At 41.3% G+C, this 17,496-nt stretch overlaps 1 protein-coding gene across 1 annotated transcript in view; it reads right to left on the bottom strand.

The window, feature by feature from the left end:
- LOC126184269 (uncharacterized) overlaps nucleotides 1-16,584 on the bottom strand; it is a 324,304-nt gene extending 307,720 nt beyond the window's left edge. Inside the window, exon 1 of the mRNA XM_049926643.1 lies at nucleotides 16,489-16,584. Within this exon, the coding sequence (XP_049782600.1) occupies nucleotides 16,489-16,584 (96 nt within the window). The remainder of the gene's footprint in view (nucleotides 1-16,488) is intronic.
- Between the last annotated feature and the right edge of the window lie 912 nt (nucleotides 16,585-17,496).

Below are 17,496 nucleotides of genomic sequence, written 5' to 3'. Positions count from 1 at the left end.
CTTTCACCTGTAACAGTGTTCAATCTGGGTAATTCCCCGTAGACTCTATCACGGACTAAATTTCCAGGTACATTATATACTAAATAAAGGAAATGTGTGTAAATTTATTAACATCACAGCTTAATGTTAATACCACTATATAATGTAATTTTTTAATAAAAAATTGACAGAAAAATGAAAAGTAGGGGATAAACACACGTGATAAACTCCTGATTATAAAATTATCCTGCAATATTCACCTTTTAGAAGTAGTTGCTCTTTATTGCAATCGCGTCTTCCTATGGTTCTCGCTTTTATGTCCCTCGCCATATATCGTCTCACTCATACTCGTCTGCGCTCGCTGAGCATCAGTGCACTTCAGGAGTGCTTCTCTTGGCCAGGCCTAAATCATTCATCCACTTTTAGTAATTACAAAAATCTTTCGAACAACAGCTGCTTAGCTTGAAGCGGACATAGCGTGGTGTCTACCATTTGTTCGTAGGTGGAAGAGTGGAGCAGATTTGATAGTCAAAAATGGTTCAAATGGCTCTGAGCACTATGGGACTTAACTTCTGAGGTCATCAGTCCACTAGAACTTAGAACTACTTAAACCTAACTAACCTAAGGACATCACACACTTCCATGCCCGAGGCAGGATTCGAACCTGCGAGATTTGATAGTCATTTCTGATATTTTAAATGGATTGAACTGCTACATTATTTGGCTTTTAATAATAGGGTACGCTTGAAGGTGCGTACAATTCATTATATTATATATGAGGCGTCCATTAATCACGGAGTACCAGCGACGAAGAACGGGAACACTACGTGGTTGCCTTAATGTACAGGTTCCATCGAATGTAAACAACATTCTACTCGCTGCAGGTTTCGTGTGTTTACCTGTTGCTTGGAAATCATGAGTCTGTGGTTTGCTGTCGTAGCGAGTAGACGACGTCTTCATAAATGAATCAAATTTCCACAATATTCTCGCAAAATCTGAGAAAATTGATACAGTCTTCATTTACGGCAAATGCCGCCAATATGTGAGAACAGCAGTGGCATACCAAACTGAAAGATTTCCTCACTATACAATTCATTCACAATCTACCTTGCAAACGGTCGAAACGAAATGTTGATGATAAAAAAACGGAAACTGCCCATATTACAACCGACGAGTAACACGCAGTTGTCGGCCGAAGTGGCCGTGCGGTTAAAGGCGCTGCAGTCTGGAACCGCAAGGCCGCTACGGTCGCAGGTTCGAATCCTGCCTCGGGCATGGATGTTTGTGATGTCCTTAGGTTAGTTAGGTTTAACTAGTTCTAAGTTCTAGGGGACTAATGACCTCAGCAGTTGAGTCCCATAGTGCTCAGAGCCATTTGAACCAACACGCAGTTTATATCGTTACAGGTGTAGTATACAGTCCAAATGCTTGTACAAGACAGCTCGAAAATGAGGGCAGAATCAATCAACGTGTTCTGCGAATACTGAATTTTCACAAATTTCACCCTTACTCACACATTAAATCATCAGGACCTACGTGGTGATGACTTTCGACGATGGCTACAGTTCTCCAAAAGAGGGCTACGGAAACTGCAAGCAGATGTCATGTTCTTGAATAAGATGTTATTTACAGATGAGCCATCATTTACAAACCACTGGCATGTTAATCTTCGCCACACGCACAATTGATCATCTCGACATTGGCGGAGAGAAATGGGCAAAGAAAGACCTCGGTCGGACAACGTGTGGTGCAATCTTCTAAATAATCAAATTATCGGTCGCTAATTTATTGATGGGAACTTACATAATATAATGTATTTTGATTTATTAGTAGAGATACTGTCGCTATAACCAGAAGACATATCTCTGGACATACGACACATCATGTGGTATCTGAAGGAAGGATGTCTCTCACATTCGCCAAGGAGATTTACAGAGGTTCTGCAACGGACTTGAAGATCGTTGGGGTGGTCAGTCCGGCAACACAAAATGGCCTGCACGTCAGACAAACCTAACGCCTCTGGGCTTTTACTTCTGGTGTAATTTGAAACAAGTTTACAATTATATCCCAGCCGCTCACGAACATATAAAAGATCGTTTTACATGAGCGTGTTATCAGCTTGGGTGAAACTCAGTGTGTAGTATTACCCACATCCAATCGTTTTACAGCATGTGTGGCTGCTAATGGTCACCATTCGGAACATGTGTTGTAACATCATCTAATGTCACAAAATTACTTAGGGGAAGGTGGGGTAAAGTGGCCACTCTAAGTGAAACTGAATTTTCATGAAACTATTGCTATTAATTGAAGCTTGTGGCCTATAAATCTCGAATCTACATACTGTAATGTATCACATCAAATATTAATAGCTAAGGTAAGAATATAATTTATAGGATACATAAACGTTTTTCTGAATGCTTAGATAGTGGTCATGTTTCGAAACCCAACATGGTAAAGTGGCCAGACTATTGCCACCATTCCCAAGTAGATTGTTTAGTTTTAAAAAATGGGTAGTTTTATAGATTTTATTTCACCACTGATTATTTTCAGGAGAACAGTAAAACAAACGACGAAGAAATATGTTGCAATATATTGTTGGCACAAAGAAATCAACAGTTCCTAATGATATAAATAGAGAGATAAACTATTAATTATGCGTTACTATTCCAGTCTAGTTCATTCACAATTTATCAGCTGAGAAACAATATTAAGTCATGAATAAAATTCGCTCGTGAAGTAGTCATCGTCCTCATCACATAGAGATGCTGTCGCTGTAACCATAAGACATCTCTCTGGACATACGACACGTCATGTGGTACCAGCAGGATGGATGTCTCTCACATTCGCCAAGGAGATTTACAGAGTTTCTGCAACGGACTTGAAGATCGTGGAATTGGTCAGTCCGGCAACACTAATTGGCCTGCATGCTCGACAAACCTAATGCCTCTGGGCTTTTACTTGTAGTGTAAATTGAAACTAGTTTACAATTATATCCCAGCCATTCACGAACATATGGAAGATCATTTTACATGAGCTTTTTCTACTATCAGCTTGGGTGATAGTCAGTTCATGAGGCCAACGTTTACAGCTCTGACATCTTATTCACCCAGTGTTGGCCTGCCATTGCAGACTATTTGTTGAAACGATGTGGTATTTTGTTGTGCTTTGGCAACTGGAATGCTAATCGCCGTACTTCATTCACCGTAATTCAATAGAAGTGCTTTCCTATTTCAAACATGCGATTAAGAATTTCTTGCTCTTCTTCTTCACTGAACACTGCCCCTAAGCTGCTCATAACCCTTTTACTACCAAATGCACCTCTATTTTTCGCTAGAACTATTCCTTTTAGCATGTTATCTGGAACTGTGAATTGTTTTGCTGCTGCTGAATATGACGTGGTGTCATTCCTTACTGCTCTGATTACCTTTGGCATCGCAACGGGGTACCCCGTTTGTTGCTCTGTTTTCTGGACGTATTTTCTTTGCATCTTGAATATCTTGCAACCCTTGCAGAAGAGCAGCGTAATGAATATTGGTTTTGTGTTTAAAACGATTTCTAACGTTTTAATTTCAATTTTTATACTATGCATAAAACATGGAAGTAGCTAATTCTCACTGGGACATATTGAAAATTAACTGTCGGGAATAGCGGTCATCTGTCGGGAAAAGAGGCCACCTTGGCATGTGTAGCATGGCCAGTTTTCCCGATCGAAAGGCATGCTTGTATCAGTGACTCACGCGAAACAATACAACCAAAGGAAACGACGGTGATTACTACTTGTAAATCAAAAGGCATTGCGTGAACCGTGATATCGCCAAAACCTATTGCTCCAGATAAAAGTGAAGCAACTATAGTAATATGAGTTTATCACGTTACATCAAACAACTGAAAAACCTAATTGATTCACAGAAAAATAACGGAGAAAGCCTCCTTTGTCAATGTCACTGACAACACCAATAGTGTCGATTACAGCTAGCTTGGCCACTTCTCGTAAGCAGCACTGTTGAAAACATCAAATAGGGGGCGCCACTTTTCCCAACCTGGCCACTTTAACTTTCTTTCCCCCACTATGGAACGCAGTAGGCAGATTTGCACGGCTGTTCCATTTTTATTCTGTCATCGATTCCATAATTTAGATAAGGAAGACCACAGGGATTGCTATGAATACGTTATTAATACTCTAGTATCTGAATGTGACGTCACAGGCAGAGAGTGACAGCGCACGATTTTTATTAGTAGGGGGCGCTGTGTGACTTGTTTCTTGTCTGAAGACGACCAGCAGTGTTTGGCGATACTCTGTTCTGGAAAGAAATCTCGCTATCGGGCCACAATGTTTTGCAATTTCTCTATTGGCAAAAGATAATGCTTTGATGGAAACAGAGTGCTGGCCAAAGGAGAAATAGAAACTATTTTGGGGAGATTCTGTCGCCAACCGTGAGCGAGAGGGGTTAGACGTTGTGTCTCGGACCACGTGGGAGAGCAGCTGGTGATTCGACTGCGGATTTCAGTTGAGGTGGAGAGCAATGCAACTAAACAGACCAGCAGGGATCACAGTTGCAGATCGCGACGCGGCCTCATCTTGTCTGTGGAGCCACATCCACGTCAGCGCCGTTCATCACGGCGTAGATGGAATTCACGGTGAGCATTACAGTACTCGACAATTTGTCACGCACTTTGGGGATTCTTTACGATTTCCAGGCTCAGAAGAAGAGTACATGTGTTACGTGCATGATTCTCGTTAGGAGTCACCAAGCTTCCGCTCACTTCTTCTGTCAGCAATTTTTGGGGTGAACGTCTGACTTCACTAGACCTGTATGGAAAATAAGAGAGTTATCCAAAATAAACAGTAATGGTTAAAATGGCTTTGAGCACTATGAGACTTAACTTCTGAGGTCATCAGTCCCCTAGAACTTAGAACTACTTAAACCTAACTAACCTAAGGACATCAAACACATCCATGGCTGAGGCAGGATTCGAACCTGCCACCGTAGCGGTCGCGAGGTTCCAGACTGTAGCTCCTAGAACAGCTCGACCTCCCCGGCCGGCTAAACAGTAATTATTAGTTTCACACAGATAGCGTTATTCAGAATTTCTCTGTTCCTTGGAGTAAGAATCATAATCACTGTTTTTTTTAATAAACTTGTGAATTTTAACGAAAGATCGTTTTTGTTAGAAATTGTTCTATCACACAATTTATTATGCATCTACTATACTTCATGATATACGCCTAGGCCTTCAAAATCACGTTATCCACCTAAATAGGCGTGCTTGTAGATCTTAAAGAAGTGCCCTCCTCTCAGTTATCTTTCTGGGCAGGGAAAGTAAAACCACAAAGAGGGGATTGTGCAACTGTACATGTCAGCCCAGTCTCACAGTATGCGTTTGCAGATTCATTCATAACAGGTCAGCAGCACGATCTGGTGTAAAAAAAAAAACTGTACCATGTAATGTATGTATGCATCTTCAAATGTTTCATTAAAATGTGAATAATGCCCGCGCCCGGGTTCCCGGGTTCGATTGCCGGCGGGGTCAGGGATTTTCTCTGCCTCGTGATGACTGGGTGTTGTGTGATGTCCTTAGGTTAGTTAGGTTTAAGTAGTTCTAAGTTCTAGGGGACTGATGACCATAGATGCTAAGTCCCATAGTGCTCAGAGCCATTTGAACCTTTTTTTTGTGAATAATGTAACAGAACAATTCATTTAAAATAACGAAGTTCGTTATCATATGTCCTCTACCCTTCCACCTATGAAAAACTGATGAAAGTCACAATATTTCCTCCTTCAAATTACGCAGCTTTGGTTTGAAAGATTTGCGTCTTTCACTAAGAGTGGCTGAGTTTTTCAGGTGGTCTGTCTTAGGTGCCTCATCCCGTATAACTGCTATATCTCAGCTATTTGCCTACCTCTACAGCTACCCGGCATACTCTAGTACCACAAGCATCTTCCTCCGGAGCCAGTACAGATACTGGCTTGCATGCACAACAGTGTATGGCCACATTTTGGACAGACACATCAACATACCGATTTTTTATCAAAGGAACCTCTCGCAGCTATCACGCAAACGTAGGACGCTGAATCCGACGGGAGAGGCGCGAGCATCTTAGTCCATAGTGCTGCAGTTGTGGACACTCTCTTTTTTCCGTGAGTCACGTGCCCTCCGAATGATGTGCGGATATTCGGGGCAGGTATTACGGGCGTCTCCTGGGCACTTCAAGAGCAGTTCAGTTCACTGGTATCACCAAGGGTCATCTCATCACAGTGCCCATACAGCCAGCAGCTTAGGTGCTCAACCAGAAATCAGTAGTAGCCGACGGTCCTCCTAGTTGCAAGTGCCTTCGGAGTCCTCTAGGAAGTGCCTGTAGTTCTCCACGAACAAGGCTCTGCACACTTGACTGTCAAGTCTTTAATGATAAACCACGATTGACACTAGATTATCAACCCACGAGTTCCTGATACATCCAGAAATTTTATCGTGTTTTGCTGTGACAGATTTAACTGCAACCGCTCTAGTTACTAAAAATGTGTCTGTATATGTTACTGACAATGAAGTATTTATTCTTAATTGTCTACCAGGAAACCTGCTCTTTCTTTGTTAGCTTATTCCAGATCACGTCAGTAATGATAACAGGAAATGTAAATCTGGATTTTTCGAAGGGATTGTACTTTGTTTTCGCCAAGAAACGTCAATCACATTTGACGTGGTGGTCTCTATTTGAACCCTCTACTTTCAGAAGAGAATTCTGTCATACTTGCAACAGAATAACGTCCGTGCTCATTCTAATTACGAAGTGCCGTAATTATAAACGAAGCACTTATGTAGTGCTGTTTATATTTTCGTGTATAATAGTTAATGTTAAAATGTTAACAACGGCACGTATTAGGCACCCGCGTATCTAAAAATTACACTTTTAAGATGGAGCTGGATATCCTAAGAGCTACATCATGCCGACATCCATTGTAATCACTTCAATAATTCAGTTACAGATAAATATTAATATCGTCCAGAATTCCATTTTAATTTAGAGTGACAGTCACATCTTTTTCCATTCACCTATAAAGCTGTTTGATCCTAATAATATATTTGAATGTTCGTTTTACCATTCCCGAATCCTTTTCGGAACTGTGAAAACATGCTCTATACACTGAAGCCAGTCCGGGCGACTTAGCATCTCATTCCGTAACCTGAGTAAATCCTTTTATTCTGAACAGAGAAGGCCGCTTTCTCTTGGAATGCTATCAGCAGCGGCAGCGAGTGGTAGTAAAATCCAACGAGTGCACGGACAAAGGAGCCAATCCCGGATGCCATCATGACCCCTATTTCATTTCTCTTTGATAGAATCACTAATGGAAAGATAACGTTAGACACGAAGAAGAAGGTAGATGGTATGGAGTGAAGTTTCTTAAGTAATTTTCGTTACTTCACTTTGCCAGGTAATCTGAACAGCACGCAAAATTATGCAACATGCGTCCGGAAACATTGACTATTCACTGACATACCGCATTGTCGTAGACTTCATGTAGTTTTATGAACTAAATTATATATTACAGAGATTTGTGTATGAAATAAAAGATGGAGAACTCGTTAAGTTACCTGAATGCGTTAGGAAACCAGTCTGCTGAAACGTCTTGTATTAGCAAAAGACTAATCCGACTGATACGATAAATAAGTGTATCACACTCAGTTACATTATTTACGTTAAACTTGAAAATCTACTTCTGTTATCTCACAGCTGTATCAACGTTTTTGCAAAGATTTTTCATTTGTGCTATGTTACTGGCAGTCGGGATCAGCAAGTACGTAAGGTTTATTACATTCAAATGTTCACGTAAAAAGTTCAGTAGCGAAACCTAGTTTCAACACCAGTTAAAATTGTTTAAATTTCTTGATGTGGTTGGTAATGATTCTCCTAGCACACATCATTAACAGTTGAGGTTGGTAGTGCCACGAAATAAGCGAATATAAGTCCGCAGTCAAACACATTCTATTGAAAAAGCTGCTCCCGTCATTCACTGCTCTGTAACTCTTAATAAAGAGAACAAGTAATACGTCTGCGCCTATTCGGCTGCATAGTGCTGCTGTGCGACAACACAATGTTACATATTGATGATAACACGAAAGTAATAAATAATAACGCCGTAATAAACAAGATGTAATAATAACAATAATAATAATACAGAACTACGTAACGATTCGTGTAAAATAAATAATGGTTCATTGTCCATGTAACGTAAGAACGGCAGTTTCATAGTAGATTGATAAATATGAAATAAAAACCATTTTCATTAAAGTCATCTTGCTCGTTACGTAGGTTCACGGATTCTTTCAAAGACATTAGGTAAATTTCGGTCATGTTAAGAGCATGGTAAAAGATATGCAAACTCTTATTTATACCACAGACAACATTTTTGTACGTTATCGCGCTATTAATGTTTACATTTAAAGACAGAGGACATCTTTGTAATAGTACGAGCTCTACTTAAATAGAAAAGTTCAGAAAGATTAGTCCTTGCAATCGTGTAGAACACAGTTGAACAGAGTTTATGAACCCAGAATGGTCAGAAATTGAACGAAACAGATAATCTAAGAAAATATTAAGTGCAAATATGTTCTTGTTGTTTCAAATCTTAATTTTTGACTACTGCAGGCTACAAATTGTGAGAAATCTGAGATACCGAGACGTGTGTGACGAGTCTATGTAGACGAAGTGGCGTCAGTAGAGGCCAACGAATTGTTAATGACGTAATTTCACAAGATTTATCCTAATGCGGCGCATTCTCAGTATGTGAAGATGTCTTTATAGTAGCCATTGCGGTACGGAAATTGGAGTTTCACACAGTACAAATCGCTGCAAATATTATCTCCAGAAAGTTTAACGCCGTCTGTCATTGAGATTGAAAACTACAACCAATATGACGGAGAACAATGGATAGCTAAATACATACTGTACATACTGTAGTTCACAATAGATGTACTCTGAAGTTTCTGACTATATTTGATATATGAAGTGAAATGAAAGCATATCACCGCCATAACAGGCTGATTTATTGAGCATTAAAATGAATTAACAATTGCTAGTCAGCCGCTTACGTGCAAACATCATAAAAAGTTTTTCATCACCCCAGTTAACAGAACTCCTGATGATAGACGTTTACCGCATCACAGACGCAGGCTCTTTGACTGTTCAGGGATGTCACTAAACCCGTCCAAAGATGTAAACAACTATCCATGAGCAGCGTCCATAAGACGGAGGAGGTCCGACAGCCTATCAGTTCCAGTCATTCCACCAGGCAGGAGGTACACGGCTCGTGTAGACTGTAGTTCATCCAGGCCTAGACGGCCAGTACCGCGGTTCCATCGCGTCCGCATTGTTACTTTGTGCCAGGAAGGGCTCTTAACAAGAGAAGCGTACAGGCGTCTCGGGGTGAACCAAAGCGGTGTTGTTCGGACATGGAGGATATACAGAGAGACAGGAACCGCCGATGACATGCCTCGCTCAGGCCACCAAAGGGATACTACTAGAGTGGAGGATCGCTACCTACGGATTATGGCTCGAAGGAACCCTGACAGCAACGCCACCATGTTGAATAATGCTTTTCGTACATCCACAGGACGTCGTGTTACGACTTTAACTGTGCGCAATAGGCTCCATTATGCGCAACATCGCTCCCGACGTCCATTGTGAGATCCATCTTTGCAACCACAACACCATGCAGCGCGGTACAGATGGGCCCAACAACATGCCAAGTGGACCGCTTACGATTGGCATCACGTTCTCTTCACCGATGAGTATCGCATATGCCTTCAACCAGACAATCGTCGGAGACGTGTTTGGAGGCAACCCGGTGAGGCTGAACGCCTTAGACACATTGTCCAGCGAGTGCAGCAAGGTGGAGGTTCCCTGGTGTTTTGGGGTGGCATATTGTGCGGCCAACGTACGCCGCTGGTGGTCATGGAAGGCACCGTAAGAGCTGTACGATACGTGAATGCAATCCTCCGACCGATAGTGCAACCATATCGGCAGCATATTGGCCACATGGGTGACGATTAGCGCCCCCTTCGTACACATGTTGTGAATGCCTTCCTTCAGAATAACGACATCACTTGACTAGAGTGGCCACCATGTTCTCCACACATGAACCCTATCGAACATGCCTGGGATGGATTGAAAATGGCTGTTTATGGACGGCGTGACCCACCAACCATTCTGAGGGATCTACGCCGAATCGCCGTCAAAGAGTGGGACAATCTGGACCAACAGTGCATACAGACATGCATCAGTACAAGAGAACATGCTGCTGGGTATTAGAGGTACCGGTGTGTACAGCAGTCTGGACCAGAACCTCTGAAGGTCTAACAATATGGTGGTAGAACATGCAATGTGTGGTTTTCAAGAGCGATAAAAAGGGCTCAAATGATGTTTATGTTGATCTCTATTCCAATTTTCTGTGCAGGTTCCGGAACTCAAGAAACCGAGGTCATAATAAACATTTTTTGATGTGTGTAGTACAGATATAGATGGTACTGAATCCTTTGTTGTTCTCATGACGCGTTTCAGGCGTAGCCCATCATCAGATGACTGCTGACAAATGATAATGAAGACAGGTGCAAAAATAATGATATCATACAATATAGCGTAATCAAAGAAATGAGATTATATAAACCTGAAATAAACTTAATTGCATACATTTTTGAACAACATAAGTACATACCATTTCAGATCATTACAAGCATTGACAAGGGCGTTGAATAATGTCCGCACAAAGATCAAGCAAAACATGTGGTCTCGTGTACAAAGAATGGACGTAACCAGTGCCTGATTCGAATTACAGTGTCTTAACATCGCCAGCCACTAACGTAACATAAACTGTTGTCGCTAGAGGGCAGAGCTTCTGATGACGTGGAAAATATAAATATTAATATAAAATAACGAAAGTTGATTCAGCAGTAATGTGCACAGAGGTCAATTGTAAAATACAGTATAAGAGTACAAGTCATTCCATTTACAACAAATTCATACAGAACCACATAAGTAATTGATTCATAATATCATTAGACGGCATCACATCCGATAGAAAGTTAATTAAAGTAAGTGTATTAACTAAGGCAAAGTTAATTAGAATGATTTCATTTTTTGCCAACACAGTTGTACAAGAATGTCAACTGTAAAATACAATACAGTATTACAGAATTCATAGGACAACGAATTGTAATCATACATGCCATCTTTACGTTTTCAGTAAAACTCAAGAAAGACAATTCGCTAATAAAATTTCACGTACTCATTAAAAATTCCTTGACGTATATTGAAAGTTAAACGAAAGACGCCCTATGAGGACACATCGTTTTTCGCATCCACAAGTAAATCATAGAAAAAAATCTAAGAACCACCTACGACAGCTTCATATCTGCTGATTTATTATATATTATGGTCTACCTGATTACTCACATATATTTCAGTTTCTTCTAAAATATCCAATACCTTTATTGCCAAAATACAAAGGTGAATATGTCATCTCCGGTGTTTTTAAGCTGATGTTGTTTCTCCCTTCAATGAAATGTCGACGCATTTCCACTACATGCGTATCCATGTTCACGCAATCTAATTTGAAACTCCCTTCCAGCGTGCTCGATTTAGTATTTCTCACATGAACGGACATTATTCAGCGTCCTTGTCAGTACTTGTAATGATCTTAAATGGTATGTACGTACGTTCTTCAAAAATATATATAGAATAAATTTCATTTCTGATTTCTATAATCTCATGTTACTGATTACGCTATATTGTATGATATCATTGTTTGCACTAGTCTTTATTGTTTGTCAGCAGGTCATCTGATGATTGGCTATGCCAGAAACGCAACATGATCACTGTTTAGAAACCCTTATACCTCTGTTTTCTCTCCGCGACGTTCAATCACCATTAATCGTTAAAAATTGTATAAAAAATACAGATGAAGATTTTAGACCGAGTAGTTTCAAGGCATTCTTCAGTCTGTTATGTTAAATTGCCTCAGGTTTGCTCCTAGAGAGTACAAGAAACTGAAATCATCTACATTTCTTGTTCTTTATCTTAAACATTATTACAGGTATTTAGGGATCAGAAGGTAAGAAGCACAACACAGGGAGAGGAGCGTCCTAAGTATTTTCTGTCAGCCACCGATTGCGAACAATTAAGCCAAGGTCTTATATTGTAATGTACATTCCAACGAAACACGCTAATGTTACGTACATTACAGTGCCAATGTCAGCATTGTGCGTGTGGAAACTAGAAAGGGGCGAAGGCTTTCTCCGGTTAGCGTCTTCGGCAGCCAGGCTACGTCAGACGGTGACGCATTCGGGTTGCCCTCGACTTCGGTGACTGAACAAAGAATCTTTTACGGAAACACTTTCTCTCTGAGTGTCCGGAAGAAAAAGCCTGAAGCAATCTGCGCCACACATTCGCCGATCTAAGTCGATGTAGGTCACTGTCTCGCTCCATTAAAAATCTCACCTACCTTCCCACAAGCCCACGTGCTTTGCTGACGCCCCTTCGTAATGTACCCAATATACCCTTAACATCCGCCTTGACTGCCCTCTGATTACAATATTCTAGGAAGTTCATCTGTGTTTTTCTCGGACACTGCATAACACTATTCCCCAGGTTGTCAATTTTCTACCTACAAACAAGGCACTTAACCTTGAAGTGAGTGGAGAATTCCCCTGTATTTGACGCACACTGGGAGACATATCGACATATTCCCGACATAAGAATACGTGTGGGAAGAAAATGGAAGTTATCAACAAAATGGCTCTGAGCACTATGGGACTCAACTGCTGTGGTCATCAGTCCCTTAGAACTTAGAACTACTTAAACCTAACTAACCTAAGGAAATCACACAAACCCATGCCCGAGGCAGGATTCGAACCTGCGACCGCAGCAGCAGCGCGGCTCCGGACTGGAGCGCCTAGAACCGCACGGCCACTTCGGCCGGCTACACTGTTTGATCTGGTCGTGGATTGTCACCTCCAAAAATAAATTCAGTGTAAAGTCCCCTACAATACACACATGGATAGCAGTACAGTGTCACAATAACACTGAATGGTGAATGTACCGTGTTCAAAGATTTGGAAGTCAGCACGCCTATGCAATATTAGGCCTTTCCACAGGATAACAGCTGCACCATAAAACGATCATGATCGAAATAGTTCCTGTGTGCATTACGGGTTCTCACCTCTCTCCATAAGAGAGTACGTCCTGCATTCTCTGACAACGTAGTTTTGGTGTTCCAGATGTTATGGTATGGGGAGGCATAATGTTGTTTTTGGGTACTGACATCCAAATCTTTTAACATAGTGCGCTCACAGATCAACGTTAATATGGTACCATACTCCTTTCTCAAGTGCATCTTTTCAGGGGTATATTCGACCATGACTTCATTTTTATGGATGATAACGCCTGACCGCATCGACAGCGCAGGTGGAAGAGCTCCTGGAACGAGAAGATATCTTGCGAACGGACTATCCTATTCGTTCCCCCACCCGACTTGAATACTATCCAGTATGTCTGAAATGCGTTGGGGAGACGAAATGCAGCGCCCGCATGCGTCAACGACAATCCAGAAGTTTTCAACTGCAGTGATGGGGGAGACGAACGCCCTACCACACGTATTCACTACCAACCTTTTGGCTAGCAAAGGAGCACGTTGCAGAGCACCACCGGCCGCGGTGGCCGAGCGGTTCTAGGCGCTTCAGTCCGGGACCGTGCGACTGCTACGGTCACTGGTTCGAATCCTGCCTCGGGCATGGATGTGTGTGATGTCCTTAGGTGAGTTAGGTTTAAGTAGTTCTACGTTCTAGAGGACTGATGACCTCAGATGTTAAGTCCCATAGTTCTCAAAGCCATTTGAACCATTTTTTTGCAGAGTACCAATTGCCGTCCGTGTTGATCACACAACCTATTAAGGACAATGTCCCGTCTTTTGTAATGTCCATCCACTGTCAAATCTTGTGTTGGTTTTGGTGTTGTTACTGTCTTAGAATGCAAGTGTCATTTCTGTTTGTCTCTGTCCGTAATTCTTTCAGTTCCCTTCTATACTACACTATACTGTAGTATACCATAGCACTTCTTTCGACGCACGGTGTAAGTTTCATGGAGCAATGACACGTCATACGAAAGTTGCTTTCGTCTTTAGGTTTTGCACATCAGTGTGTAATAAGTTTAAGTAGTGGGCCCGTAAGAGGAAATTGTTGACAATAACGAGTTTGTTCGTTTCAGCATACATTAAAGTACTAAGTACATTTCAGTTTCGAGATAATACCGAAATGTTTCTAAAGGTAACTCCAAGTTTTTCCACATTTTGTATAATGTTTATCCTGCATCGGGATTTTCTAACCAAGATTTGGCTGTTACATCATTTTAAATCTCCGTCCTCAAGCCTTTGTTGTCGTCACAATCGTCAGTATCTTAAGACAATATGTCATTTGTTCATTTTTCTGTTCATTGTGTTACCTTTAGTGTATGTGGATACGTATATTAAACCCGTCAGCAGTATATTTCTAAGTCATAGATAGGGAACTAACTCAGTGTGTCCACGAAAGAGTACAAACCGTCTAAAACTACGTATGAAATTGCTGGCGTATTAGACAACAGGGTGTCGATTCAGCAAACGTAACATACGTGGGTATGACTTACCTCTGTTTGTTTTAAGCTTTCTGCATAGACGTTAATCTACAAGAGTAGGTTCTCCAGCAACCGGAGTCAAAGATACCAGAGCATCTATTTCGATAGATCACATCTGTGTGTAATTATTTACTAAACCAACCGTGAATTTCAGTTTCCTGTTACAAAGCAGAATTAAAATAGCTACCACTTGCTTGTTAACTATCACACAGATCTGAATTGGTACTCATAATATTCTAGTGGAATTTTTCAAATAATCTTCCTTCTTTGAAATAGGTTCCAATTTTAATCACTAAGAAAATGAAAGGGAAAATAAATCGTTCCAATTGATATGAAAATTTTACCTTAATGCTAATTCCACGATGTTCATAAATTTTAGTTTCAGATATTTTCCACAGAATATACTGAACATATAGAAACTCCTAACCAAAACCACACGGAAACGATCAATTTGTGGACAACTTCAAATCTGGATGTGTCTCTCCATCGATAACATGCACCTGACCTAGATTAACATCGGGGTGCAAGTGTTTAACACAAGCCAAAAGAGTGCATCAAGCTCTACACAGCAGAAAAGTCCGAGTTGTGAATTATTCGGCTTTGAATTCCTGATCATCCGAGTAGTCTGCGAAGTTCACGAACAATGTAGGAATTTATATCAACAGTGGCCAAAATAGACTTCATCACTGTCAGTTTTATAAGCAAATCCTATACTGTTTATCTGATCGGAGCGTGTGCTATATCCGGCACATATCAAGGATGACATCGGTCCAGATCTTCATCCAAGACATTGTACGCTACGTACACTGTGGGTGTGTTATGCACAGAAAACGTTTCCGATTCTACCCTGGATCCGTGCCTTTCTTGAACAGTGCACTGCATTTTGCGCTTTCCAGGGACGCCCCGCGGACCAAATGAAAGCTGCAACTAGTTCTAGTTCCACGCCGTACTTGCCAAACTCCATAGAGGCACTGCCGCTACTTGACTACCGTACCAGGTACAAAATGTGATGGAGATTAGTGCACTGTCCGTCAGAGGGAGGGAGGCGAAAAGGATCTTAGAACGGCTTACAGTATCTACGTGTCACAAATTTTCCACAGTGCGATAGTTCACTAGGGTACAGAAACATATTATCACATTATGAAGAACGCTCCGATTAAATATTCTTTGATATTACAGTAATAATTTCAAGCTGTTTTAATAACTGTGCCTACAATATGAATATTGAAACAGTTTAGATCGTCGCTGTAGATCATGAGAGTCGATACAGTACCTCAACGGACATTAGTTTTAAAATAATCAAAAAATAATATTATTTTTCACAGCAACAAGTAAAAGTCTTTTAGGTTATGTTTGGAAGGTCTTGCTATTAGTGTTATTGCCATTGGGTTGGTCTTCTGTACAAGTCTCCGAGAGAAAGGGGTGAAAAATTCTAGTACGCAGTTTTCTCTATTACACACAAAGCTATGGTATAATTTAATTCCGTGAAAAATACCTGAGACCTCAAACGCCATTATTAAATATTATTTACTCTGTTCCTCACAATCATACGACACACATTTCCGTATTTGTCACTTGTTCCGTTTAGTGAAAATGAAATGGACTGGCCTCTGCTGACAGAACTTTAACATATACGATAAGCATGAATTAATTAGAAAGACGTTAATATCTTTAATGTGCCTTAAAACGTACTTCTTTTACCGACATAAGTTACTATAGGAACACTAAGGTCGGGTGGAGGGCCTTTTATATGACAGTAACTAAACACAACCGACTGGACACATTGAGAAACGAGTTTTGAAAAGATATCTTGGACTGAGAGATAGAGGAAGTCGCTGTAGCAAACTTACCAGCAGCAGGGCGGGAATTCGCATGGCGGAGAGAGCTACAGCTGAGGCGTCCTTCTGCGGTCGCGGAACCACGACAACTGCTGAGGAGGCTGCCATCTCGCTGACCCCCTTTCACCTCACGGTCGGAGAGAGTTCTTGCTCCGCCCTTTTACGTTTGTAAGCCCCTCCTCGCTGCCTTCGAGTGGAGAAGGTCCCAAAGCTGACGCCATACAAATTCTGGTTCATCATTAGTCATAGTACATAACATCATTAGCGAAATGGAGTAGACCACACCTTACAGCGGGATATGTGTCCACCTTTATTATGCTTATGAACGCACTATGGTGCTGCGAAACAGTAACTTCTCAGTTAACGTAAACTGCATGAATAAAATGTTTGAAAAAATTGCTTGTTGATAACGAATATGTATGCGCATCTACATCTACATCTACATCTATACTCCGCGAGCCACCTTACGGTGTGTGGCGGAGGGTACTTATTGTACCACTATCTGATCCCCCCTTCCCTGTTCCATTCACGAATTGTGCGTGGGAAGAACGACTGCTTGTAAGTCTCCGTATTTGCTCTAATTTCTCGGATCTTTTCGTTGTGATCATTACGCGAGATATATGTGGGCGGTAGTAATATGTTGCCCATCTCTTCCCGGAATGTGCTCTCTCGTAATTTCGATAATAAACCTCTCCGTATTGCGTAACGCCTTTCTTGAAGTGTCCGCCACTGGAGCTTGTTCAGCATCTCCGTAACGCTCTCGCGCTGACTAAATGTCCCCATGACGAATCGCGCTGCTTTTCGCTGGATCATGTCTATCTCTTCTATTAATCCAACCTGGTAAGGGTCCCATACTGATGAGCAATACTCAAGAATCGGACGAACAAGCGTTTTGTAAGCTACTTCTTTCGTCGATGAGTCACATTTTCTTAGAATTCTTCCTATGAATCTCAACCTGGCGCCTGCTTTTCCCACTATTTGTTTTATGTGATCATTCCACTTCAGATCGCTCCGGATAGT

This window comes from Schistocerca cancellata, chromosome 4, assembly GCF_023864275.1.
Source record: "Schistocerca cancellata isolate TAMUIC-IGC-003103 chromosome 4, iqSchCanc2.1, whole genome shotgun sequence".
NCBI lineage: Eukaryota > Metazoa > Arthropoda > Insecta > Orthoptera > Acrididae > Schistocerca > Schistocerca cancellata.
Note: the sequence above shows the minus strand (reverse complement) of the source record. Positions and strands in the feature narration are given on the sequence as shown.